The sequence below is a fragment of the Pangasianodon hypophthalmus genome, chromosome 11, assembly GCF_027358585.1.
Source record: "Pangasianodon hypophthalmus isolate fPanHyp1 chromosome 11, fPanHyp1.pri, whole genome shotgun sequence".
NCBI lineage: Eukaryota > Metazoa > Chordata > Actinopteri > Siluriformes > Pangasiidae > Pangasianodon > Pangasianodon hypophthalmus.
The window spans coordinates 5069410-5096595 of NC_069720.1; the positions used below are offsets into that span (position 1 = coordinate 5069410).

Here is a 27186-nt window from a genome sequence, read left to right on the forward strand (position 1 = left end):
TTGTCTGAAAAATATCAGTTTTAATGAAAATGTTTTCATTTCAGTCAAACACTGCTTTGCATTAGTTCCTACTTTTCAGTTCACAAATGTGAGGTTTAAGTATTGAAGTGAAATCCTGCTCTGACTACTGAATTAATTACAGATCATGGCTTTTCTCCTGGTAAATAAATATATATTCTTCCTTACATGTTCAGGAAGGTTAGCAACTTCCACTAGTGTGAGCAGCAGGTATGGTAAAGCTGGAGCCAAGTTTTCACTTGGAAAATCTGTAAAATATATTAATTTAATTTAAAAAAACCCTGATCATTACACATCACTGTCTGGAGTTCTTAATAATAATAATAATAATAATAATAATAATTCATCACAGTTACCCCTTTAATCTCTCGAAATTCTTTTGTGTCAGATGTTCAGAACATCCATCAGAGTTTCGGCCCTGATACCCGCATGGTAGTGCTTCAGTGAGTCATTTAAACATATTCTGCCTATTTATATGAAATGCATTCACAGTTTACATAATGTGCAGGTTCCGTGATTACTGATAAACATATAAATAGAAAGGGGGTTATATTTCCTGCACAACAGTAAATAGTACAGAAGGAAGATGCATTAGAAAGTATTTTTCTTGCTACCAGCATAACCTGTAAATATATAATACACTGACTTAGTCAGGTGATCCAGCTTCACATTATTGTCTTCTATAAAATACATAAATAAAAAAATGTTTACTTTTGTGTTTATCTGTGGTGAGTGTAATATCTGTCCTGAGTGCAACAGAAATAGGCTACAGCTTGAGGAAATAAATACATCCAGTTTTTAACCTAGTAAACTCCCGAAAGCATGTTATTCAGTAGCGACTACGAATTATTCAGTAGCAATTAAAGTCAACCTGTCGGAAATGTGCAGAATTACAAAAGTGAAGAAATAGACATATTAGGTCCTGGGAGTTTAACGGGTTAGAGAGTGTAAGTCATATTTGCATAATTAAAACACTTGTGTTTAGACCTTTATCTCTTCCTATATTCTCATCTGTAAAATATATATTAAAATCTGCTTAATGACTTTAGACAGCAATCACGATGAGCAATGAAACATGGCTGACTGAGCAGCTCATACCTGCCTTCACCCATCACACTGTGTACTTGAAGAGGTCAAGGCATGAACGTTGCTTGATCCCAGAAATTAAGAGCCAACTAAAAGTCTTGGATGCACAATCAATATTCCTGCAGGATGTTTCTGCTGTAATTCCTTCAACAGCCGTTCCTGTTCCAGCAGACGGACGTGGTCACTACATGACCTGCAGTTCACCTGTTCCTCCATCCAGCAGCACTGAAAAACCCGCAGTGCCGCATGCCGTCTTCGTTTAGTCTCTCTATGCAAAAATCACATTATCAAACAGGCCAGCATCTCCACTTCGATAAAAAAGTGACACGGCCTGCATCGTGTTCAGGTCAGAGCTGTCCCAACACCATCAGCTACCTGTACGAATGCAGAATATGTTTGTGTATGTTTCATCTCCTTTATTACAATCTCAACAATGTAACAGTTTCAATATCGTGGATACTGTATGTGTAGGTCTAAAAACTTTTACTTGCATCTTAGTAGCACTTATAGCCTTATACAAAATGCTGCTGAATTGTTAATTCTGATTAGTCAGAAGGTGCTGATTCATTTTCCCTAACAGCAGCTCTGACAATAGTGCCAGCTGTAATTCAAATCACAGGATTACAGTAATGCGCTCGTTCTAACACGTCACTGTTTCTATAGTAACAGCACATTCACAGGGACTTACCCAATAATCCACAATAATCTAAAGCTAATAATAAACGGATTTTAAAAAATGCTGTTGTTTAACAGAAAAACATATAATCGTTGAAATAAAAGAGGTTTATTTAAGGTTTATTTATGAAAGGAGTCTCCAGTGTCACCATTTTGTAACAGTCAGTAATGTTTCCCACATGGGAAAGTCTCCATGACAGAAGTTTGGGCTTTCCTGTTTCTTAATAACATGACAAGCTGTGGTTTTTTTTGTCTTATTAACTTCAAGAGAGAGAGAGAAAAGCAGAAGTTGTTGAGGAAACAACAGTTTATAGCTGCTATAATGTAAGTGAGAACAGGAACTAACTGTTTCACAGACATTGTTTCTTTAATTAATTAAAAAAATGGAATCATTGGCAAATTGTTGTTGTATGAGAGGAATAAGAGGAATAAAACACTTCGAGATGTGCTCTTATTGGAAAATAATCAACTTTGGAGTGGTAACAGTAAATCTGCTTCATGTTTTATTCCTTACGTAAACTATAGAAGATAATCATGTTTTTATAGTAATTATATTTGATCATTTTGATTTATTTACTCAGAGTAATGCTTTCTTGTAAATTATATTTGGCCTTATTTATTTTTTTTTTTTGCATTTGACACGTAAAACAACATCTTTAATCTATAAATCATCTTAATTCAGGAATTTCATTGCTTCACTTCTCATTTGCATTAAGTTAAACTCCGCTACATTTGTGCCCATTTCACTTCACTTGTGCTACCGTAAATGACGAGCTTTCCAATGAAAACTAATGACTTCCAGATGCTTTGGGGTTGTCATGAATGCAAGTTTAATGTCAGGATATTCTCTAATATGCTTTTGGACCTATTGAATGGACTTTGGTCCTGGCTGCACTCTTCATCGTATGGAGTGCTGTAGAACTCAGGCATGTCTTACCTCTCCTGCAGGGGGAGCGCTGCTTTGCTGCTGAGGAGTGAGAGCTGCTGTTCCAGACTACACACACGAAACGCCAGGTAACACGAGGACAGGATGAGGAGGATAATTCTGCACAACAGAGCAGCAATCAAAGATATGTCAAAATGAAATATCTCTGTATAAGAGTTCCATACACTGCAACTCAAAGGTTTTGAACACGTTGATGTTTTTTACACAATTTATTACAACGTACCCAATAATGCTGATTAAAAATGAAGAAAAAAAAAATAAACACGTGTTCCATCAAAACCCCTAAATCTTTAATAATCTTCTTTAATAGTGCTTTATAAAAGACAAGTGCACTTGTTTCGTGAAGACTGTAAATTATCTTAAGCTGAGATTTGTCATACAGATGATATTTCACAGCTCTTGTATCAGCTGGATAATAAATATATACTGTATGAAAATGAGAGTAATCAAGATCAGCCTTTTCTACTTAGATCTAGGTTTTTTCCCCCCCACAAACATTTCTCAGGTCACTTATACCCATTTCTTTCTTAGATGTTAACTTTCTGGTCATTAACCAAAAAAGTTATACAGTAATACATGGTGCATCTGTAATACATCATGCAGATATAGGTCACGCGCTTCCGTTAATGTTTACATCAAACATCAGAATTGGGGAAAAAAACCTCAGTGATTTCATTGATTTTGACCGAGGTATGGACGTTGGTGCCAGACAGGCTGGTCTGATGGCGGCATTTCAATAGGAAAAGTGACTAAAGTGACATCAGCATTTATATTTATAATAGAGGTATTCAAATATCATTTTTGAAGTTCCAGTTACATAAAATTCCTTGCTTCCAAAAGTCTAGATAAGCAACTAACATGACTGAACGATGTCAACAATGACCTTTTAATGCTTAACCATTAACCCTTATGGCTGTAAGTAGACACATCAATTCAAAATGGTTATGTTTTTTTTCCCTAGTGTTTCTTCACTTTACCACTTTTAACTAGTGCCACAGTGTCGAAACAGATGATAAACACTGGTTCTGAATCTAAAGCGAAGAGAATAAATGCATACTTTGTCTTTAAACATTCTGTTTTCATTGTACAAACCATGTCATCCCTTCACTAATCACTAAGACCAGAGAGGTCTGCGAAACCTCTCATCTTTCTGAAATAATGTCCTTAGCCCTGTAGCTAGTCTCTGGTCCGATGAGCCACCTTCAGCTAAATAATTTACTTAAATACATGTGATTGGCCACATTAGAGGATCTTAACTGAACTAATGCACCACTAGTGTGCACTAGATGTCACTGCTTAAAGGGACAAAAAGCTTTCAGAAGCATACTCAGGGTTGCCAGATTGATTATTTTCTTCCACCTCAAGCACAGTTTAAAAACCAGCTGAGTTCACTAATAACAAATTCACACCGTAACTGAGACAAATCTATAACTACTCCTCTGAGGTCATTAAAAAGTCCTGACAGGAATATTACCCAGTCTGGCTCTTTAAAATAAAGTGTGACAGTAAGAAATAATTGTTCATTTACAGGAAAGCACAACCTCCTATGAGGTATAATGTGTGATCAGAGATTTGGGAAGTGTTTTATATCTGTTAAAATGGACGATGAAGCGGGTGATCATCCTGAGCGGACATAAGGACGCGGAGAAAATGAGCCAAACTCACAGCAGGATGAAGAACTTCAGCAGCTGGTACTCCATCTGGCCCAGTTCTGGTACAGGCTCTGTGAGGAGGATCTTCTCAGACTCTAGAGTTGTCTCTGCACACACACACACACACACACACACACACACGCACAGCATGAGCTAGGGGCTGATACTGCACTGATACTTGTAATGTTATAATGTGTGTAATTTAGGGGATTACTATCACTACAAAACCTGGGATTTAATTTAATATCTTTTTTTTATTTGATGTTATTTTAGCTTATTTTATTTTCCAAAAATCAATAACTCAATCAATCCACCCATCCTTCCTTTCTTCTGTCTCCTGTCTCCCTCGGTCACTCTCTTTGTCTCCTGTTTCTTCTCTTCTCTTTGATCCTTTCTTCCTTCCTTTTCTTTCTTTCTCCTGTCTTTCTCTGACTCTTCTCTAATTTCCATCCATCCATCCATCCTTTTCTTTCTTTCATTCTTTCTTTCTTGCTTGCTTGCTTGACTGGTCACTTGAATTGAGTGAGTTTTATTCAAACCTTAAACTGAATTATAAATATATAAAAAGTGAAAATAGAATTTAAATGCAATTTTAGTAAAAAAAAAAAGGAAAAGTGCCATTTATAGTAAGAAAAAAACATCTTATAATTTCTAATTTAACACAATTAAATTAAGGATTTGGATTGAGGAATAAAATGCTCTAATGGCTCATCCTGGTACACATTTGCCTCATTCCTGAAGAGTTGTTCACATAATTACACATAATATTTCACATAATTCATTTAAATCTAAATTCTGTTCAAGATGTACTATTATAGCATTATTTCAACACCCCACATATCGCTGAACAAATACAGATAATATATTTAATTTTTCCCAGGATGTTGAAATCCCTGTGTAATCCGCTATTACATAAGGACTGGACTCAGTGCATGCTGGGGATTTACACGGGTTAATATATAAATCCAGGCATATGACTATTGACTGAATTAATCAGCTCAGAGTAGAATAAACGTGCATTTATTAGTACATCCAACTGGTCCATAATTCAAACTTATACCATATTACAGTGTCATTACATTTTGTCAATATTTTAGTGATAGTGCAATAAACATGGAAACTTGGATACAGCTGTGTGTGTGAGTTTATTTTGAATGCTAACAGACCAAAATCCCCAATCTTGGATTCTGTATTTATATTCTGGACAATTTTAGACAATTTCAAAAAAATTTCAAACCTTTCAAATGTCACACCCCTTTTTGCATCTACACAAAAATAGAGTCTCTTTTTGCATAAATGTAAAAAGATCTCTGACTTGTTTTCTTCGAAATTTTCTTATTTCAAATGTCACAACAGTAGGAACTTATACACACTCTCATTTTCCTTATACGGGCCTCATATATCAAGAGAATCTAATGCAAATAATTCTATGAAATGACTCACTCAAACTGCAATAGAAACATACTTTCCACCTTTTTGAATTTGGGGCAGAACGTAGAAAAAAATGAAATCATTTGCAGCTGATTTGCAGTTTGTGGTTTGCACTATGCTGTATACACGGGGTGTTTATAATAATTTAAAGTATTTTGAATGTGTTTTGACACAAAGACAAAGAAAGCAGGTTATTTCTAGCTTGCAAAATCTATAGACTCCATGAATAATGCATTATTTCTGATTATTTGAAAAGATATTGTCCTTTAGAGCACTTTATCAGGCGATTTTTTTCAGAAAAACCACTGATGTTTTGAGGGCCGATTCAGCTAAATTCTGCTTCAGCAACTGTGTTGCAGCAAACCTGCCCTCAGGAAATGCAAATGAGCTGCATGTCTGATTATCACTCGATCGCTGGTGTTGTGTTCCTGACTGACAGTCGTTTAAAATTTAAGCATGTGCTACAATACAATGCGCAAACTGCTACTGCAGAGACATTAACATGCCCCATTTCCCCACTAACCCTGTAAAATGAAAGACACGCAGCCATCATTTGATTTGCCATGTATGAAATATTCTCAAAATCATATAGTGTGTGTGCGTGTTTGATTTTTGCTCACCCTGAAGAGTCTCGCTGGGCTGAAATGACGTGTCTACGGCACTCAGGCTGCTGGTGGAGTTTCCCAGTAGATCAGGCAGGGACGAAGAGACGGACGCCACCGTTGGCTTCCTCCTCCACTTCAGCACAGGAGTGAATTCATCCACAGCCACTGGGTACTCATCAGGGACGGAGAACTCATCCTACACACACACACACACACACACACACACACACACGCACACACAGGAGAATGTTGGTAACCTGAAATAGTGTTTTGTAACAGACTAGCCATACAAACTATCTATAATGGGAAAGTCTTCAAGATGGAGGACTTTACATTTTTTTGCGTGTCTTATTAACACTGAGAGACAGAAAGGAAAAAAAGAGAGGCTGGTGAGGAAAGAAGTGTTTATAGTGATGACAGGAACTAACTTGTTGCATGGACATTCCATAACATTACATGTAACTATAAACGGATAAAAAGTACAATGTAATTAATAAAAAATTTAATCATTGGTAAACTGCTGTGGTGTAAAAGGAATAAAACACGATAGGATATGCTGTTAGAGAAGAATAGTCAACTTTACACTGCTCCATCATTGATTATTTTCCCATAACAGCATGCCCTGTTGCGTTTTATTCCTTACTCCTCAGAATTTTAGCTGTTATCATGCAACCCTGACTGAGATTAGAGAGAAAAGTGAGGAGCAGTGGAGCTGAGATGAAGGCTTACCAGAGATAAAGATGTCGGCTCCTCCATGTACTGCTTGAAGCTGAGGCTCTTCTTGCCATTGACCTTAATCACAAATGTTTAAAGGAAAAACAAGCAAACCAGACTTTATTTACTGTACACCGGAAATCTTCTGCACAACAAACAGTCAGCATTGAAGACAGGAGAAGTGTGTGTTCTCTCACCTGTAGGTGTGTACAGATCTGCCTCAGCACGTCATACACACTGTCTCTGGACAGCAGAGACACAAAAACGTACTGACAGAAAAAGAAAAAAACAGCGTCAAAAAACAACCCACACTCATATAATCCAAAAATACTCCCTCTTTATCATTCTCTCACCAAGTCTAAGGTTTACCAGATTAAAAGTGTGGAACTCAAATACCACTTTTTATCTGTCCACAAATCCTCCCTACACTCTTTTAAAAAGCAGTTGAAAATGTATCTTTTAATATAGCATTTAACTAAAAATGCTATATTCCTCTTTTTTGTGTTTATATTTTCATGTTATCTTTAGTTCTTATGACTTGTATTTCATTTTATTCTGTATCTGTTATATCTGTATATATATATTATTGGTGTATTTTATATTTATTAAATAAAGGTATTTTTTCTATAACTTGATTGCACAGCCATGTGTATGAAATGTGCTCAATAAATAAAACTTATTATTATTATTATTAATAATAATAATAATAATAATAATAATAATAATAAATTTTGTAACATCAGTGTTGGACAGCAACTTCACTACAACTTATTTTTGTTGTTTTTCTGTATGTTAAAACTTTGCCATTGTTTATTGCTAGAAAACTTAGCTACATCATCCTACTGATCATTTTGTCACTTAACTGTGTACATAAATTTACTGAAAAGCTCTTTAAATTGTATAAATTTGAATGTAGAGATTTATTTAAATGAACACACACACACACACCTTTTGACTGCTGTCTGTGGTGATGGCCAGGCCGTTGGGGACAAGGCCCGCTGTCTTGTGTTTCTTTACCAGCCGTACAGACAATACAGGGATGCACACCTGCACACAGAGAGACAGAACGAGTTGGAGACGGGCAGTGGCAGCTCAGGGGTTAAGACATTAGACTACTGATTGGAAGGTTGTGAGCTTAAATCCCAGCACTGCCATGCTGCCACTGCTGGGCCCTTGTGCTCTCTCTCCCTTGACCCTCAACTACTCAGTTGTATAAATGAAATAAATGTAAGTTGCCCTGGATAAGGGCATCTGCCAAATGCCTTAAATGTAAAGAGAGAGTGAGGCAGACAGAAACAGGAGACAGAGGCAAGCAGGAGACAAAGACAGGAGAGAAACAGAGAGTCAGGAGACAGTGAGAGAGGGACAGGAAACAGAGAGAGCTAGACGTAGACAGCAGTGTATGTGGATCAGGTTACAGGTTGTGTATTTGACAAAGAATTTCGGTGGAACACCCACTCGTTCTCACATCATGTTATTCAGACAAAAAACTCGGAACAGAAACTTTTACTTGTTCGCTGAAACATAATCGTAGGTAGAGAACTCAACGTGCAGCACAAAAGAGGCGTCTCACCTTACCGTGTTTAACACAGCACAACAAGCAGCCATGGCCCAGAGCCAGGATTAAAACACCGCACAGCTCTCTGTTTACAGCGTAATAACAACTAAATCACATCACTTCATTATCATCATCTGTGACTCGGTGTGTGTAAGGTGTTTATCATGGTTGGTCAGAGGAAGCAGGCAGCTGGGGGGTAAAGATGGCAGGGGTGATGATGATGTGGTTTAACAGAGTTTCTGTTAAACCACTGCTTCTGCTCACCTTAATGTCCTTCCCAAAGAGGTTTGCATAGAAACACAACCAGTTTCGAGAGATGTAGAGTCGGCCTTGTAGCAGGATGTCTCGCAGCAGAGCACAGGAATAAACTAACACACACACAGAAAGAGAGAGAAAGAGAGAGAGAATATGTTTGAGAAGAACAGTTCTCCTCTTTCCTGTAATGCTTTGTACATGTATATGGTCGTGCCAATAAAGCTTATTGAAAGGACGGGATGAAAAGCAAAACAAGCAACAGTTAAAAGAACATCCTAAAGTGCAAAACTACCTGCCTGATTTCAAAACCCCAGATGTAATGCTCTGATATAGTTACAGATTTATCTACAACTGAACAGTGTGTAGCTCAAGGCTACATATCTCCATTCACATTCCTTTCACCATTGCAGTAATGACAAATATTGACCATGCGACCATGACTTGTTTTTTTTTTTTGTGTAGGTATTCTGTATTTTCTAAAGCAGATTTGTGCCCAAAAAAGCAATGCATAAAGTAAATTCAAACATATTATAATTAGTCATGTAAAAACTGGGACTTTTCTAATTCTAATCAGTATAACAGCATGTGTGGTGGCCTGGGAAAACCCTTCACATGGTGAGACTGACATATTTGACCATATAAGTCAAGTTCTAGTATTTAAAAGTCTGGTTACTCCCAACAGTAAGAAAAAGGAAGAAAATCACACTGAAGGACACCATCGAAAGACACTCCGTCTACCACTACATCGCAAACATTTCACAGCTGATATCTGATCAGAAACTGAACTGATTAGGAAAAAAATCCCAGGATATCAGCAGTTTCTGACATATTTAAACCAGCCCTTCTGATTGGCTGATTGGTTTGAAATACCCAAACTGCCACATGATTGGAGAATTTTGAGTGTATATGTATGTTTACTTAAAATAGAAACATCAAAGTATATTATAGGAAGAAAAACTCAAGTTTCGTCAAAACAAAATTTTTTGTTTGTTTGTTGGTTTGTTTTCCAGAATTCATCCACGGTGACATCCCATGGGTTTACCCAGACCGCCGCACATGTTTATATAAGTGTCAAAGACTCTTCTTTCAAAACAGCAAGAAACTGTATGCTTTAATTTAGACATTGGGGCCATTCGTATTCAATTTTATGATGCTTATTTAAGAATAATGTCAAAAATACATTATATATTTCATTAAGAGAAATTGATTGTACAGAACTATAGCTAAGTTTCCTTAAAATAATAATATTTTTTAGCTGAAATACATAGTTAACATTTAACACCAAACATCACACTGGAAGAATGATACACCACTAAAAAACAGCATAAACTAAAATGTCTATATTTTTCTTATATTTTCACTATAAAAGAAAATACAGAGAGTGTACTTTGAGAGAGTGTAAAGTTTGCACCCCCATGGATTTTGGGGGAAATAAAGAAAACATGTCTGTATTTTAGAATTTATCCACAAAAAATAGATTGCTAAGAACAAAACAACAGAGAAATAGTTTGAAAAACGAATTGCATTCTCAGAAGTGTGTGACATCTGAGATACAACAGATGTGTCAAGGCAAAGGGAGAATATTACAAATTTGGAGATCATAAAGAACAGTTACAAAGGCTTCTTTTAAATATCTTTCTGTGAAACCTAACACACTAACTGTCTCTAACACTGTGCTTTTCATTTGTCATCTGGGTATGCAAACTTTTGCACCCACTCACACTGACACAGAGGAAGACATGTAAAATAAGAGCGAAAATAAACTGTGTCAGGTTTCTCAGTATAAACAGTAATACAGTAAACTATTAAATACAAATTAAGGAATCTGAAAACAACACAGATAAGTGACATTAACTAACACACACACACACACACACAGACTCACCCTTCATGAGGTTCTCCTCCATGGGGATGTTGTGGAAGAGTTTATGGTACTGTGAGTTGTATTTGCTGACGGTCTGGGAAGAGGACGAGGCCGGAGGGAGAGAGATGAGCTCGTGCACACAGCTTCCCTGCAGCCTACTTTTCTCTCTCAGCGGCCGGGAGCTCTGCACCAAATTCAGCATGCTGACAACACTGACACCAACACACACACTGTGCCTCTCCGGCTCAGAGAGAGATAAAGAGAGAGATAGAGAGAGAGTGTGTGTGTGTGTGTGTGTGTGTGTGTGTGTGTGTGTGTGTGTGTGTGTGTGTGTGGTCAGTGTGTCGCAGGTACCCAGTATCTCTTTCTTCTGTCCTGGGCCTCCTGATCTCCGTTTCTGTTCCTGTGAACTGATCCTGCCTCCACTTACTCTGGTTTCACAAGCGCTTCACCAATTATCTCTCTCTCTCCATCTTTCTCTCTCTCTCTCTCTCTCTCTCTCTCCTGGCTCTCCTGCTCTAGACCTGCTGCAGATACTCCCACTGCAGCTCGGCGGAAAAAGCTTGCAGGCTTGCACTAGTGTGTGAAGTCTTTACCACACTGGTGCTTCCTGCCTCACACTAGACACACACACACGCGCGCGCGCGCGCGCGCACACACACCAGCCTTTCTACAGAAGTTGGGCTGAGTGTGAGTTAGACAGTTCAGTAATATTTGAGGTAATGTTTAACCACACTTTATTCATATCATAGCTTTATGAGTGGTAATCAAGGATTAAGATTAACACACGCATCACCCTTTTGACTGGAGGTCATGTGATTTCTAATCCCCTGTAGCCTTGACCTACAGCTTAATTACTTCCTTCCTGAACATGCTACTGTGCAAAAGTGGAAAAGTTTTTTTTTGAGGTGACTAAAAAGTCAACTGACACCAAGATGATAAGACTATAGAACACACTAGATAAGACAGTTACTCATCGTTTACTCTAAAAATAGTTTAAATGAATGTCATATAACTTTAATTAACAAATAAAATGCTTTACAGCATGTAGAGCAAGGGTGCACAATCTATCCCCTCATTTAACTCCTTTAAACTCCAACATGATCAAATGGTGGTTTTCTCTGGACCAAACCCATCCTCCAGCCCCTTTACACAGTTACATTAAAATAATATAGAATGTAAAAAAAGGGTAAAGTTTGGAATACTGTCCTCCCACCATAATGAAATGTATGACTATATAGGTGATACTTTCTTCCACTTTCTGCATTCAAACTCTCCTGACACTGGTGAACTCTGCCAAAGTTATCTCCATGGCTAAAAGATGATATTTTTCTATGACTAATATCTGTGGGAAAAAACTAAAATCGCATGTACAAGGTTTATTCAATTATACATCTTAAAGCACAGAACTCAGTAACTACTATGAATTATTCAGGAACTGCAGTGAGACTAATTGGAAAAGTGTAGTTACGAGAGCGAGGAATGTAAATCGGGCCAGTGATGCTTCCTTGGGGTCTATTTAATTGCATACTGTGGTAGTTATTTATTTTTATATCACAGGGCACTTGAATGCTCGAATCCGATTGGTCAGAAGGTGTGCCATATTTTCAAATGAAACAGCATGGTCTGTCATATTTTATTCCTTACATAATTGTATTTTTAGCCTACAGAAGATTATCACTCACCACTAAGTACTGTCTTATTATTCTGATTCATAGATTAGGAAAGTCTTATGTAACAAAATGTTTTGGTCCAACACTGATTTCAATACTGAGCAAAAATAACTGTTGTGTAGCTCATGGTTCATGGTCTGGTACTCACCGAGCCTCTGGTGCACTTCTTGACGTCCTCACAAGACAGCTCGTCAAACAGATGCACCCTGGTATAAGAGAAGTGGAGAATGTTGAAATATATGATGTGTTATAAACATATTCAGTTGCTCAGCTCAGTAAAATGTCTAATAATTGTAAGGGAAGGTGATTAGATTGGAAGTCCAGACATTGTGAGGTACTATTACTGGACAAGATTGAGACTGATATTAAAGGGGCAGTTTGTAATTTTTAGAGCCTTCTGCTGCCTGTGAGGTGAATGCAACTGTTATGAAAAAGTTAAAGAAAAAAGGCACAGTCCACAAGACAAAAGGAAAAGCAAGTCATGTGGGTAATTTCCTATAGCGACTATAATGTAAAAGTAAATGTAGCCAAAGGGTTCTGGTGATTGTAAAGATTAAAGTGCAAAAGTAAAAACAGTGAATCATAAACATTTCAGAACACACTATTTTACAGTATGAGAACTGTTTTGTGTTTAATATGTAACTATATGTAGCATTTGCGAGTAATCCCCACATTTCCTCCTTCAAAACATTACTCAAAACCCATCTCTTCACTCAGTGCTAAAACTTCCTGATTGTAAACGAGCAGCTCCTGCCAATTTCACATAATACTTTCTTGACTCTTTTGTACATGTGCTACTTAAGAATTGTTTATCACTCTGATGTAAAGCAAACTTGGGATATAAATTATTATTATTATTATTATTATTATTATTATTATTATTATTTTGTTGTTGTTGTTTTTAAAAATATCTGCAAAAATACTGCTAAAAATAATGTTGGATGTTCAAAATATTTGGTATATAACGCTGTAAATCTTGCCTTTATACACCACCACAATGGATTTGAAATAAAACAATCAAGATGTGATCGAAGTGTAGACTTTCAGCTTTATTTTAAGAGGTTCCACAATGGCATTTACTATTTAGGAATTACAGCCATTTTCAGCAAAGTACCTCCATTTTCAGGGGCTCAAAGGTATTGACTGACAAGAAATTACTTGACCAGGTGCGGTCCATTCCCTCTTTACTTCAAGACAAGGAAGCAGATAAAAGGTCTGGAGTTGATATCAGGTATTGAGTTGACATTTGGCAGCTGTTTGACTGGAGCTACCAATATGAAGTCCAAGGAGATCTCAGTGAAGGAGGCCATCATTAGGCTGAAAAAAAAACATAAATCTATAAGAGAGATAGCAAAAACCTTAGGTGTGGCCAAATCAACAGTTGGGTACATTCTTAAAAAGAAAGAAAGCACTGGTGAGCTCAACAACATCGAAAGGCCTGGAAGACCACGGAAGACAACTAAAGTGGATGATCGCAGAATCCTTTCCTTGGTGAAGAAAAACCCCTTCGCGACATCCACAGAAGTCAAGAATACTCTGGAGAAGGTAGGCTATCATTGTCAAAATCTACAATCAAGAGACGCCTTCATGAATGGAAATACAGAGGGTTTACAACAAGGTGCAAACCACTGGTAACATTCAAGAACAGGAATTCTCAAAGCCAGATTAGACTTTGCCAGAAAACATCTAAAAAAGCCTCCCATGTTCTGGAATAAGATTCTTTGGACTGATGAAATCAAGAATAACTTGGGTTAATGATGGGAAGGGAAAAGTATGGCGAAAGGAAGGAACAGCTCAACCCATGCTTTTCACTTACTGAAGACAAGACTGAAGGCAGAAAGACCCACAAACAAGCAGGTGGCTGCAGTGAAGGCCTGGCAAAGCATCTCCAGGGAGGAAACTCAGAATTGGAGTTTTGAGAACATGGGCTCCAGACTTCAGGCAGTCATTGACTGCAAAGGATTTTCATCCAAGTATTAAAATTATGGTTATATTTAGAATTATGTCACTTTGTCCAAATACCTTTGAGCCCCTGAAAATGGAGGTACTTTGCTGAAAATGGCTGTAATTCCTAAATGGTAAATGCCATATTTTTGTGGAACCTCTTAAAATAAAGCTGAAAGTCTACACTTCGATCACAAAATCACAAAAATCACATAAAGGCAAAATCACAAAAACTTTGTCATTGTCCAAATACTTCCGGACCTGACTGTAGTAACTAATGTGGAAAAAGCTTGAAGTATATCGCGATATCTGTTAATATAGAGATTTACCATATAACCAATTTGAATGATTACACAATTTTATACATATTATTACATGTTTATAATTAGTAAATAAAACACATGAAGTTATAGGAATATAATCAATGATAACATGGAGTGGAGTTAACATTACCACCTCAAAAGTTGATCAAAAATAAGTTTTCCAATAACAGCCTGAGCTGAAGTGTTTTACTGCTCTTTTTTCCAACGATTACACTCTTTTAAATGTAACTAAAGACTGATGTCTTACTTTTTATCCATTTACAGTAACAATTAATGTTGTTTGACATCCATGAAACAAGTTAGTTCCTGTTATTGCTGACGTTATATCAGTTCCCTTACCAGCCTCTCTTTTTTCCTGCACTTGACGTTAATAAGACAAAAAAATGGGTTGGAAAACTTTCCGTGTAAGTAAAGTTATAGCTTTTGCCTCTGACTGATGCAAAATGCTGACACTGGAGACTCCCTCCGCAAATGGAATATAAACGTCTCCTCACAGAAAACTTCACTATATCAACATTTACACATGTTTATGTGAAGCATCAGCCACACGTCCACCATTTTCCTGTGTAAGTTGTTATTACAGAAACTATTCTGACCAGAATCGATCATTCAACAGTGTTGTGGTATACGTAGTTACCAACAGAGACGTTCTATTTTTACAAACTGAAGCAGTTTAGTTAATGCGCATAAATATTAGTGCAATATTATCCTCATATGACATTACTGGCTACTCACTTCTGCTGTGCAAATAAGTTACTTCAAAGTCAAATATGCATATAGGGTGCATCAGATATTACTTTGTAGTTGTTGCATATTTATCTAATAAATATTAGATGTATGTAATTTAACATAAAGTGTTAATTTACACTTTATGTTAAATTACATACATCTAGAAATGAATTTCATTGCAATTTTATGTATTTTATTTTATGTTGACATAAACCCAGTCTTCACGTTAATCATTACATTCATCTGTTCACATACACAAAAGTTACATTTACATCATGTATTTATCTATTTTACATCATATATTTATCTATTGTTGCAAAAGCCCTTACATGGCAATAAATGCAATGCTCAAAATTCTAAGTTATTTGTGCCTGTTTGTTGAGCAAGCAAAAATCAGATCCTGTACAAAGCACAGAGTTAGAGCTGCTCTTTCTCACTTGGATCCTTAACGGTATTGAATTTCTTCTAGATGTCATCAGTCAGCGTGTCCTTGCACTGACTCAGAAAGCCCATCAGAGATGACTAAGAGGACAGGAGGCGCTGGCGGCAAGCCAACAGAGCAGCAGCTTGTCTATTGCCTGAAAGAGAGCTCCACTGCCTGTCACCTTCCTCTCTATATGACCTTACTTTAGCTGACAGGAAGCAAGTGCAGCTGGCAAGGTCTTGCTCCATTAGTCATCCTCTTTCAGCAATCTAATACAGCTTTCCACTGACAGCCGCAGGGGTTATTTTATGTAATAGAGTGCTGACAGCATGGGAGATGTGGTGATGTATTTGAGAGCCAGTCTGACGTGCGAGTTTTTATTAGACAGACAGATTGCGTGAGTGTGTATGCAACTACTGAATGTTTAAAGGAAATCAAAATGGCATCCCAAAGCATATGTTTCCTCATGAGAGGACATACTGGTAACTCATGAGGGCAGCTGAAGCTCAGCTAATGACCAGAAGGTTGTGAGGTCAAATCCCAGGACTGCCAGGATGCCACTGTGGGGCCTAAAAGCCAAATTAGCCAATTTTGAGTATAAGAGTTCAAAAGAACCTTGAAAGACTTATACATGATCCTAATACAAGACCTATCAATCAGCGATGTTGCCATAACCATGGAAATGAGCAGTTGAACAAGTTGAACAGTGGCCACCCAAAACTGTAGCCACGTTTTCACAAGAGGAACAAGGGCCTCATTTACACTCTTAGGAAAAAAAAAATTTCTCAAGGGTTCTTTGCATGGGTACACCTACATATGGTTAAAAAAATTCTAAAGGGGGATCTACTTAGAACCTTTATTGAAAGGAAACACCTCTGTTGTTGGCCTCAATATAGATCCTTTAAAGGTGACTCATCAGAGGTTCACCTGACAGTTCCACCCCACACCACCAGAGATCCCCATCACCAGAATACTGGGTCACTTCCGGGGCAACTCAAATTTCACCTGATGCCCATTACTGCCTCTTTTACTCACTGGCTTTCCTTTCACGAAAGATACTGTGTAGAACCCATTTAGAACGCTAGAACCTTTGACTATCCAAAGAACCCCTGAGGAACCATTGTTTTTTAGAGTGAAAATTAGGCCATTGTTCCTCTAGTGAAAATGCACCTACAGTTGTAAACAGTGGATGGTCACTGTTACACTCCATTTCTGTGGACACAGTGACAGACTGGTCTTGTATTAGGATTGTGGGAAGTGTATTTTTAAGGGTTCTTTGGATGGTTAAAAGTTCTAGCTTTCTAAAGGGGTTGTGCGTAGTACTTTTCCTGAAAGGAAAGCCAGTAAGTAAAAGAGGCAGTAATGAGCATCAGGTAAAAGTTGAGATGACCCGGAAGTGACCTAGTATTCTGGTGATACTTTTTTCAGAACTTTAAAGGGTGACCCCACTCCACCAGAGGTTCCCATCACTAGCATACCATTTACTACTAACGTGATACTCATTACTTCCTCATTTACTCACTGTTTACCTACTGCCAGTTCTCATTAGAAAGAAGTCTTGCCTTCTTTTGAGCATTCCTACCTTATGTCTGGTTCTGATACTTCTGGGCTGTTTACAGACTGACTTGGCACGTATCCGCCTGGACCAACTGAGCAAATGATGTGCCAGTTCTCAGCTGAGCACACTTGGAGGAAAGCACTATCTGCCCTCCTCCACATAACGGAGCTCACAGGCACCTGGCTAGTGTTGTTCTGATTGACAAGAAAGAAGAGTAACACCATCCCTCCAATTCAGAGAGTATGGTCAGCTTTGCTTTGTTGGACTCCTGGTCATTGATGGACCTGGAAGTGTTGAGATTTGAACTTGCAACCTCATGATGACAGTGCAACGCTTTTCTGTTACACCTTTGGTTGCACTCCTGCAATTTGGTTCACAGTCCCTGCAGAGTGGTTGAATTCAGCAACTCATTCAGGAACTATCATGTAGGAGAGTTTACACAAAAGGTTCAGAAACCTCAACCAAAATGCACCTGACTGTAAAGTACTGTTTTATGAGCACAAAAGTTAATTATAAACTGAAACGTTTTTTTTTTTCTGTGCTCCTTCCTGTTTAGGCTTCTATCCAATCCACTAGTCACTTCTTTGTTTTGGGGCCGAATCTAGAGACAGCTGATGATCTACGCAGGCTACGTGAGAAAGGGAATCTGTCCTTGAGGTTGTTGTCAATAATTCATCCAGGGCCAAAGAGCATCAGACCAGCAGATTCCTGAGTGAAACCAAACCCAGTGCTGCTGAAACGGGCCTGAAGTGAGCCTCTCTGTGAAGGTGACTGTCACTGCTGGGACAGAGCTCAGCAAGAACATTGCACTTGAAGGTGAGAGCCAGCAGCATGCTGCCCAGCCAAATCCGGAGGTGAAACATGTTCCTGTAGATTGCGTGAAATGCTCTGTGGCTGGCTATGACGCAAACGACTCGCGTGGGCTCAAGTTATGACAAAATGTGAGCAGGACATTCAGTCCTGTACAAACAATTAGCCAAAGCATTCAGATCAGCAGGGCAGATTTCAGGATGCTTCTTACTAAGTAGTCTCTGGTAAGAGAGGATTTAAAGAAAATTAAGACTGTTTTATATGAAATAATGAATTTAAATGAGAGTAACACAGAACTACTATAGTGTATGGTAGTCACTGAAATTTAAGGGTTATGTTTAAGGGTTATTTTAAGGACTAAATTTCTCTAACTGACTTTTGGATCTTAGCTATACACAGTACACATAAAGTTTGTTTCTATAGGGTAAAGTTCCTTGTAGGAACCATGTCTCAAGGTTATCCATTTACCTAGACTTTGTCGTGTTGCGGGCGGTCGTTATGGTTTTGGGATAAACATGAATAAAAAGTGAATTAAATGAATCGAAATGAACGAATTGATTAAATGGGAAAATTTAAATTAAAAAAAAAAAATTTTAAATTCAAATTTTATTTGTCACACACACAACAATACACAGTACGACGTGCAGTGAAATGCTTTTTGCGACTGTCTGTGACATAAATTTTAAAATTAAAACGATTTTAAACAATTTAAAGTTCTGATTTTTGATTGTAAATGAATGGGTGTCCACCGTGACAAGCCTATCCTATGATTCTGAGTTGGATTTTGGTTGGTGTTCTTTATTAAAGAAAAACATGTTGTACTTTTAACCATTTACAGTTACATTTAGTTATGTTTAAAGTCATGCAACTACACTGACACCGGAGACTCATTCCATAGATTTTAAATAAACATCTCCTTATGGAAAACTTTACCATATCAAGTTTACCATATCAAACCATAACAAGTTTCTCCAATGGTTTGAATGGAAATTTGAATCAATCTGCAATGTTTTATGAACTATTACTCTTTTTAGCTCATTCTCCTGCAGAGTGCCAATAAATTAGGTGTTGCTCTACAGGAGGTTTCCCAAAAATATCTTGATTAGACAAGTTGTCATTATATATATAAAGATTATATATAAACGTATTGACTATTTTTATGTGTTCACTTCAAGAATACCACAGACCCACCCTTTTAAATAATTCAGTTCAACAAAGTGAAGAGCAGAAATGTTGGATAAGATGTTAGACATTTCCTACACTGACTGTATTTTAATTTCAATACCACTAAATAAATATAAATCTCATTAAACTCTAAAGAAGCATTTGTCTTGACTTGCCTGAAGTTTGGAGTGTTGTGTGTGTCTTCCTCCTTCGGGGGCTCTGACGCATCCTGTGGTGTTAATAAGCTGACATCCTCAGTTTGGTCACTCATGGTCCTGGACCTGCATGGCAACAAGTACAAGACAGACTCAGAAAGTGTGTGTGCACTCAACACACAGCCCTTCTCACACCCTGTCTCACTTCCACATGCTGTTTCCCCTGTAGATCAAGCAGAGCACTTGCTATTTCAATGTTCATTAAAAAAAAAGACTTCAGGATGGTGTCATGAACACAACACATATGAACTCACGCACTTATTAGCTATTAACAGCATGTCCTCTACCTTCTTTTCCCTTCCTGGTTCTAATTGGGCACCTTCATTAAAGTAACATTGAGTCATTGCTGCGTGCAATGACAGGCCTCTTCCTGTTTTTGATTCACTGCTTAACTCTCCCCAGAGACTCAACACACTGCTGCATAATAAACAGCAATCGAGCATCGAGAGAGACACAGCTCGCCTGTGAAATAAGCACTTAGGCTGTATTCCAGCAGCTTGCTTCTATTTATATTAGAAACACGCAGGGTGACGCTATTCTAAAGAGACGTGAGAGGAGGGCACAGGAAAAGGTGCTAACAAATCCTCAAAGGTCAGCCTCAGGTTCTCAGCAATGAGTGGCTATGGAAAGCCAACAGTGACAAAAAAAATCAACTCTGCACTTGAGTGAATACTCATAGAAATAATAACTAATAGAAAAGATACCATTATAGGATATAGATATGGTTGTGAATTACTGTAGGAGCAACAGAGACCGGGGTGAAAGGCAGAATTTTTTTTCGTTGGTGTGTTTATGTTGTATCTGGTCAGGTTTGTAACCAGACTACACAATGTATTAAATTAGCTCAAGTTGACAAGCAAATGAATAACTCTACATTCAACTCTCAAGTGACAAATCACTTTTCTTGCTTATAGTTTGTCTCTTGTGGACATGTAGCGACCGCTACCATTGTCACTTGTGGACGTGGCCTGTCCAGAGTTTTTTTTGTTTAGTTCCGATGTGAAATGGTAGTAGCTATATATACAGCTTCTAAACCAAAATAGTTACACTCAAATTAGATGATGCACTAATCAGTATACAAACTGGTTGCTTGATTTACATATTACGTTCCAGATTTCACGCTAGCTCCATCAGCAGATTAGAAAAGCAAGCTAACTACATACATTCACCCGAGACACCAATGATCTCTGCTACTTCCTTCCAGCTTTATTTTTATCCAAAATGTCTCTATGCACATTTAATAAACGTTTGTACATTATACGACAGCATAAGATGAAACCGCTGTTATAAAGTTTTCTTGCATTTTTGTGCATCAAACAATAAATGGGATATTGCAGGCAGGAACTAAAGTTATGAGTGGGGAACTGAAGAAACATCGGAATACACAGGATTGGTCTGAAGAATCATTTGAACCAATTGTAAATCAAGCAACCAGAATTAAAAAAAAAAAAAATCTAATTCAAATGTCAATTGTCTTGGCATCACTTTGTTGCTTGCTGCTGTCACTGAAATTGGGGCACCACGTTGTGCACATACAAAATAGCCACCTGTTACTTGCTAGTGCAAACTAGCATTATTAACAAAACATAATAAATCCTGATCTGAGTCTTATTTCATTCCAAGTCTAGACAAAAGTTGCGAGTCGATGTTAGATTGAATTCATGCACCCTGACCTCACCAGGAACGAAGACTGTGGCTTATGTGATTGACAAGTTATCAAAATTCATACTTTTTCTCAACTATCTGACACTCGCTAGTGAAAGAATAAAATCAGGTCTTATAAATGTGTTGTTTTAGAGTGAAGATGGTAGCGGGAGGTTTGCTGGTATAAATAAGAATCTGGAAGAAATCTGTCAGCAGGTACACATTTCCAAATATCTTTTCTAACGTGGTAGATAAAAATGCAACCAAAGTTTTTGTCTTGAAATGGGTTGCAAAACATTTTCTCTACCACTGACAAAGCAGTACATGTATCACTGAGCGTGTTTAATGGTTGACCTGCCTGTGATGACGATGCTGTGTCTGGCACCTGGTAGCGCAGTATGAGTTTGATGAAGGGTGGGCATAAAAAAAGAAGCCACGTCAATGGAAAGGCTCTTTTTATTGTACCTAAAGTTAAAGCATCAGTAAGAGCTCCTTTCAGTGGTAAAGACCCGGGCTGCAGGTGTTTGCTCAGTATGAATGGGGCCATTAGCTTCTTGCTGTATAGCTGCTGCAACAAAAGACCAATCCCTTCATATTTACTTACTTACGTAAACTATTACTTATGTAAATTCTAAACTTATATAAACTGTGCATGTGTGCGTATGTGTGGACAAGTTTTATCATTTTGGTTTTAGTCTTCCTTTAACATCTATCTGACAAAAAAATGTTCACATTTGTATCATATGTATTCATTTTGCAAATCAAATCCACTCAAGAATAAAGTCTAAGCATAAATGTGTTACAGGAGCCAACAGTATCATAAGTGCACCAAGACTACACCAACTCACCGGAAGGAAGTGCAAGATACTTGCACAAATAACTGAGGGAGTAGAAATTAATTGCAACTATTAATCGTTTTTAAAAGCTAAAATCCAAAGTGCAAGATTCCATCTTTTGTTTTGGTACTGCTTCTATTAGATAAAGCTATCTATGCCTCTGATCATTGGCAGCCTTTAACAAGATTCAAGATGTGAGGAATGTTGTTACTACTGAAAAAGCTTAGAAATAAAATCTATGATTAGTTCTAGCTCCACGTTTTATCACTCTGATGGGAACACCAATAAGATGTTCCAATGTATTTTCACACAAATATACATACTGATCACCATCCTGTTTTTGAACGAAAAAAAAATTTGTCTGAAGCAGTTTGTGTCTTCACAAACATTTCCTCCGACATGTCACATGATTGCGTGTCATTAGTTTTTACAATATCAGTCAACGTAGGCGGTCCTTGGACACACTGAGCGATGAAAAGTACCAGGTTCCATAGAGATAGAGAGCAGTCTGACTTAGGAATCTATTCCAAAAAATTAGCCTGTGTTCTATGGTACACTCTTAGGAAAAATGGTTCCTCAAGGATGCTTTGGATGGAAAAAAGGCTCTAACTTTCTTGGAGCATTAATTGGAACCTTTTCTGAAAGCAGAAACGCTGCCTTGTAGGGTTCTACAACACAGATCCTTTAAAGGTTCTCCCAGACACCAGGACATTTCTTTCCTTAGTGCAGCATTGCAATGTAACTGCTGTTTCAGTGTAGCTGAAAACTAAGGAATAAAATATGACAGAGTGTGCTGTTATAAAAAAAAAAAAAAAAAAAAGAAGAAGAATCAACGACAGGTTGCGTGACATGGCCCCACCCCAAAGTTGTTTATTTTCCTATGACAGCATGCCCCAAAGTGTTTTTTTCTCTTATACCACAGCTAACTATTTTTTATTTATTTATAATTTATTAAAGAATGAGACATCATACTTTTTATCCACTTATAGTTATGTATAATGTTGTGGAACATCATTCAAACAAGTTAGTTCCTGGTGTCACTTATGTTATAGCAGATATAAACAGTTCCCTCACCAGCCTCTCATTTTCCTCTCTCAGAGTTAATAAGACATAAAAACACAGCGTGTCATGTTACCAAGAAACCGCAAAACCTTCCTTCCTAAAGACTTTCCTGTGCTTGAAAACTTACAGCTTTACTTCTGACTGTTACAAAACACTGACACTGGAGACTCCTTCCAAAATGCTAAATGAATCTCCTCACCATTTGAGTTGTTACTATAGAAACTATTAGGATGAGCACATTAATATAATTCTGTGATTTGTCTTGCAGCCGGATCTACTGTCAGAGCTGCTGATATTGAAATTGTAACCAACAACTTCTGGCCAATCAGAATAAAGACTTCAGCAGTGTTGTGGTAGATCAGCTAATAGCACTTTTAGCAGCACTTTGCAGAAATGTTCAGTATGGCTGGTGGAATGATACGCCATTGCTAATAATTGAGAAAGTGCTGGTAGATTAACTACCATTATATTAGCAGCAGTGACTCTAAAGTTAGGTACGGTCAGTTGCTCTCAGTTACATATTTCTCATCTCGTTTTCTTTTCATGACTGAAGACAATTTTTTTGGACTCTCCAGACTTCTAATTTTAATCTGATTTATAATGTTTTATTTAGACTGATGTTGTTGAGGTTTTTAGTGTTATGTCTCATATTGGAGATAATTTATACAGCCATTGTTTTGCCAACACAGAAGTGACAAAAACAATGGCCTCACATGAGACTGATACTGTTTTCCTAACTGACTTTGTTTAGTCTAATTTCAAAACCAGACACAACATAAATAAAATCAAAGAAACTAAATCTCCTCCTAATTCTCCTGGGTCACGTGTGTGCCTCATGACCGAGTTCAGCCCACGGTGAGTGCAATGTGAGGGCGTGCTGTGCGTTTAGGAGAAAGCATTAGAAGATGATTAGGCTAAATGGATTAGTTGTAGTCCTGTGATGCCACAGCCTGGTAAACATGTGGAGGGGTGGATCACAGATTGACCTTCACCGTTTAGAACAGATCTGTTCACGTCATCAAGAAGGAGCTAGCGACCTGCATGAGACTTAGATCTTGCCCACATGCTTATTAAGGGGCTTGTGGAGTACGAGGGGGCGAGCAGGTGGACGTATTTGCTCACTACGATGGGTCTTGTTTCCATGAGGGCTTTGTTGTGCCAGGTGGTTGGGAAAAACACACTCCCCCACACTCTCTCTCTCTCTCTCTCTCTCTCTCTCTCTCTCTCACATACACACACACGACTTTGTTCTCTGAGATGTCAACAGGCCTTTGTTCAATTGTATAAATGCTGGAGGGACATCAAAAGGTCCTTCTAACGCTCTCAATGCCAGATTATAGTTGAGACAAATGTTTTTTGGGCAATTATTAAATTATTATTATAAAAAGCCTCAAAAAGCCTTTATTTCAATTTGGGTTGTACATAAACTTTCCTTGGTCGTACTTTAAATTAAAAAAAGACAAGATAAAGACACTTACTAATCTATTTGTTTAGAAGGTGTTGATTAATTTTCTGTAACAGCAGCAATGGCAGTAGTTCCAGCTGCAAGACAGATCACACGTTTGTATTAACACGCTCTTTTCAAATACGTTATAGTGGATGTGCTACATAATCTAATGCTAATAAACAGATTTTAAAAATGTGCTATTTAAAAAAAAAAAAAGCAACACATGGTGATCTTTTCCATGAGGAGACTTTTATTTTGCATTTATGGAAGGAGTCTCCAGTACCAGTGCTTTGTAACAGTCAAGGGTAAAGCTGTAACTAAGTTTTCTTCCACAGGAAAGTATAAGGACAGAAGAGTTTGCATTTTTTTGGTTTCCCTGCAACAAGTTGCAATTTTATGTTATTAACTTCAAGAAAAAGAGAGGGAACGACTGCTTATAGCTGCTATTACCATAATCACAGGAACTAACTTGTTTTTCTGATGGTCCACAACATATAATGTAAATGTAGTTCTTTAATGAATAGAAATATTAATTGTCGGCAAATTGCTGTGGTATAAGATGAAAACACTTCAGGATGTGCTGTTATTGGAAAATAATCAACTGCCAGTGCTAACAACCACTCCACTTCACACTGGGTCGCATCTCTCCACCCCGTTATTGACTATTTTCCTATAACAGCACACCTCTAAGTGTTTTATTCCTCATATGTTGTCTAAGACCATACTGTCTACTTCACATTGCCCATAAGTTATGAAATGCAGCCTCATAAAACAAACATTAGACAAAATATCTTTCTTAAAAGTCGTTAGCAGGACGGCTGAGTGATATGATGTGATAACATTGCTATTACATTATTAGCTGATGTTGCAATACACTTTTCTGAGACATCACATGCATTATTAGCATTCTAATAACACTAACAGTTTCTGTGTGGATTACTAGGGGGTTTCACTTGGATTGTTTGTTGCCATTTTAAGCAGCCAACAGGCAAAAATGTTTGGGTGATCTCGTGATAAATCTGAATTTGATTAACTAGCTTTGAAATGTGTCATTTCAGCACTAGTTTTTTGTTGGCACGCTGTTAGTGCAACCGAGATATCATGATGTACATTCTATATTGTGTGGAAAAGTCTTCCAGTGATTTGACTGTTTTGTTTTGTTTTGTTTTGCTAGTTGCCATCCTATGTGTCCTTGTACATTCATGTACATGTACATTCTATATTGTGTGGAAAAGTCTTCCAGTGATTTGATTGTTCTCTTCGAGTGATTTGATTGTTTTGTTTTGTTTTGTGCCCAACCCTAGTTGCCATCCTACATGTCCTTTAACTTCCATAATGGTGGCTGGCACTCCACTTTCACTCCTTAATCCTGTAAGTACTATAAGCACAGCTGCATTGTTTTCTATGAAGCCTAGTGACTGGACAATGAGGGTTAAGGGATGGAAATGCAAAGAATCCTAAGAGTTTTCGTGCTGGGATTCAGGAAAAACAGCAAGGACATTATGAATACAAAGAGTTCGCTGCGCTGGCATGTAATATGTTTGTCTGAAATGTAGTAAATATTAGTAAATAGAGATATAGTCTATCAGACCTACAGGCTCAGAAGAAGAAAAAAACTAAACTGTACCTTTCTTTGTCAGTGGGATGGGAAGCTTTAATATGCATCTTTCACCTGAAAACCTTTTAAAAACAACTACAGGTGCATAAATGGAGAGTAGAGCTTTAAAGGTGGACTGATGCATGTTTCTAGGGTAAAGATGCATACAGAAGGAGCAGGATTGTGAGGATCCTGAGCCCAGCTGCAATGAAAGGTACAGTTTACTACAGTTTTTGCTCTGAAAGTGTAGTTTCAAGACTTGACTGATTTCAGTTGAAGATCTTTTACTTCACTTCAAATACTTTTACGCATTACTTCAACACACTTCACACCCATGTCAGCATGAAAAAACAATAATGAAAGCTTAACTCTTATTTTTTCTATGAACTAGAGTGAGATTAAAAGTGCACACAGCTCTTTCCCGAGTCTCTGTAATCAATTCTCGCGAGAAACTCCAGCATCTTGCGCACGTACCTGGCGGATCTCTGCTCCGCTGAAGTCACGCTCTCGGCGCAGGCATCACTGCAGGACTAGTCCACATAGCAGCGGAGACACGAGCCGCGCACTTCCGCCACTCAGTCCGGGAGTGTTCCGCAGCCAGGTCAAGGGCATCTCCAGGCAGGCTGAGGTGAATGAGAGTGAAGCGGAAGGCGCACAGCGCGTCTCCAGGCGCGCAGATGATTAGCGCTGTGTGGAAAGCCAGCGGTGCCAAAACCTTCCCTAACACTGATGTGTCGCTCGTCAGCGAGTCGGTTCTTTGAATCGTGTCATTTAGCTGAACACTAAGATCCGACTCACTACTGCTGAAAAACCTGACAAGTCTGACCAGCTAAATCCCAGTTCAGCTAGAATTGAAAGAGTTACAAAATTGCCACTACTAATACAACGTCGCAGACAATAACACTAACACAATCCATCCATTCTCTGTAGCGCTTATCCTACACAGGGTCGCGGGG

The 27186-nt window shown here is 37.9% G+C and overlaps 1 protein-coding gene across 6 annotated transcripts; it reads right to left on the reverse strand.

Moving 5' to 3' along the window:
* Positions 1-26927, reverse strand: gramd2aa (GRAM domain containing 2Aa). Of its 6 annotated transcripts, none has more exons than XM_026930658.3 (12): positions 26705-26927; positions 19606-19710; positions 12626-12683; positions 10826-10988; positions 8950-9053; positions 8076-8174; positions 7325-7396; positions 7143-7205; positions 6429-6609; positions 4391-4484; positions 2717-2824; positions 1-1479 (listed from the first exon to the last, which is right to left on the reverse strand). In XM_026930658.3, exons 2-12 carry the CDS (start codon positions 19698-19700, stop codon positions 1476-1478), a joined length of 1041 nt encoding a protein of 346 aa, XP_026786459.1. In that variant the 5' UTR covers positions 19701-19710; positions 26705-26927; the 3' UTR covers positions 1-1475. The 6 variants fall into 6 exon arrangements, with proteins under 6 accessions (XP_026786459.1, XP_026786457.2, XP_026786456.2 ...); XM_026930656.3 differs by lacking the exon at positions 26705-26927 and adding an exon at positions 19903-20244 and having other exon boundaries at positions 10826-10898; XM_026930655.3 differs by lacking the exon at positions 26705-26927 and adding an exon at positions 19903-20241.
* Between the last annotated feature and the right edge of the window lie 259 nt (positions 26928-27186).

Coding starts and splice junctions, on each gene's coding strand:
- gramd2aa (XM_026930655.3), bottom strand. CDS start 20,087: ATGCTCGATTGCTGTTTATTATGCAGCAGTGTGTTGAGTCTCTGGGGA. Junction 7,397..8,075: donor CCACAGACAGCAGTCAAAAG/GTGTGTGTGTGT, acceptor TTTTTCTGTCAG/TACGTTTTTGTGTCTCTGCT. Junction 2,825..4,390: donor CTGAAGTTCTTCATCCTGCT/GTGAGTTTGGCT, acceptor TCTGTTGTGCAG/AATTATCCTCCTCATCCTGT.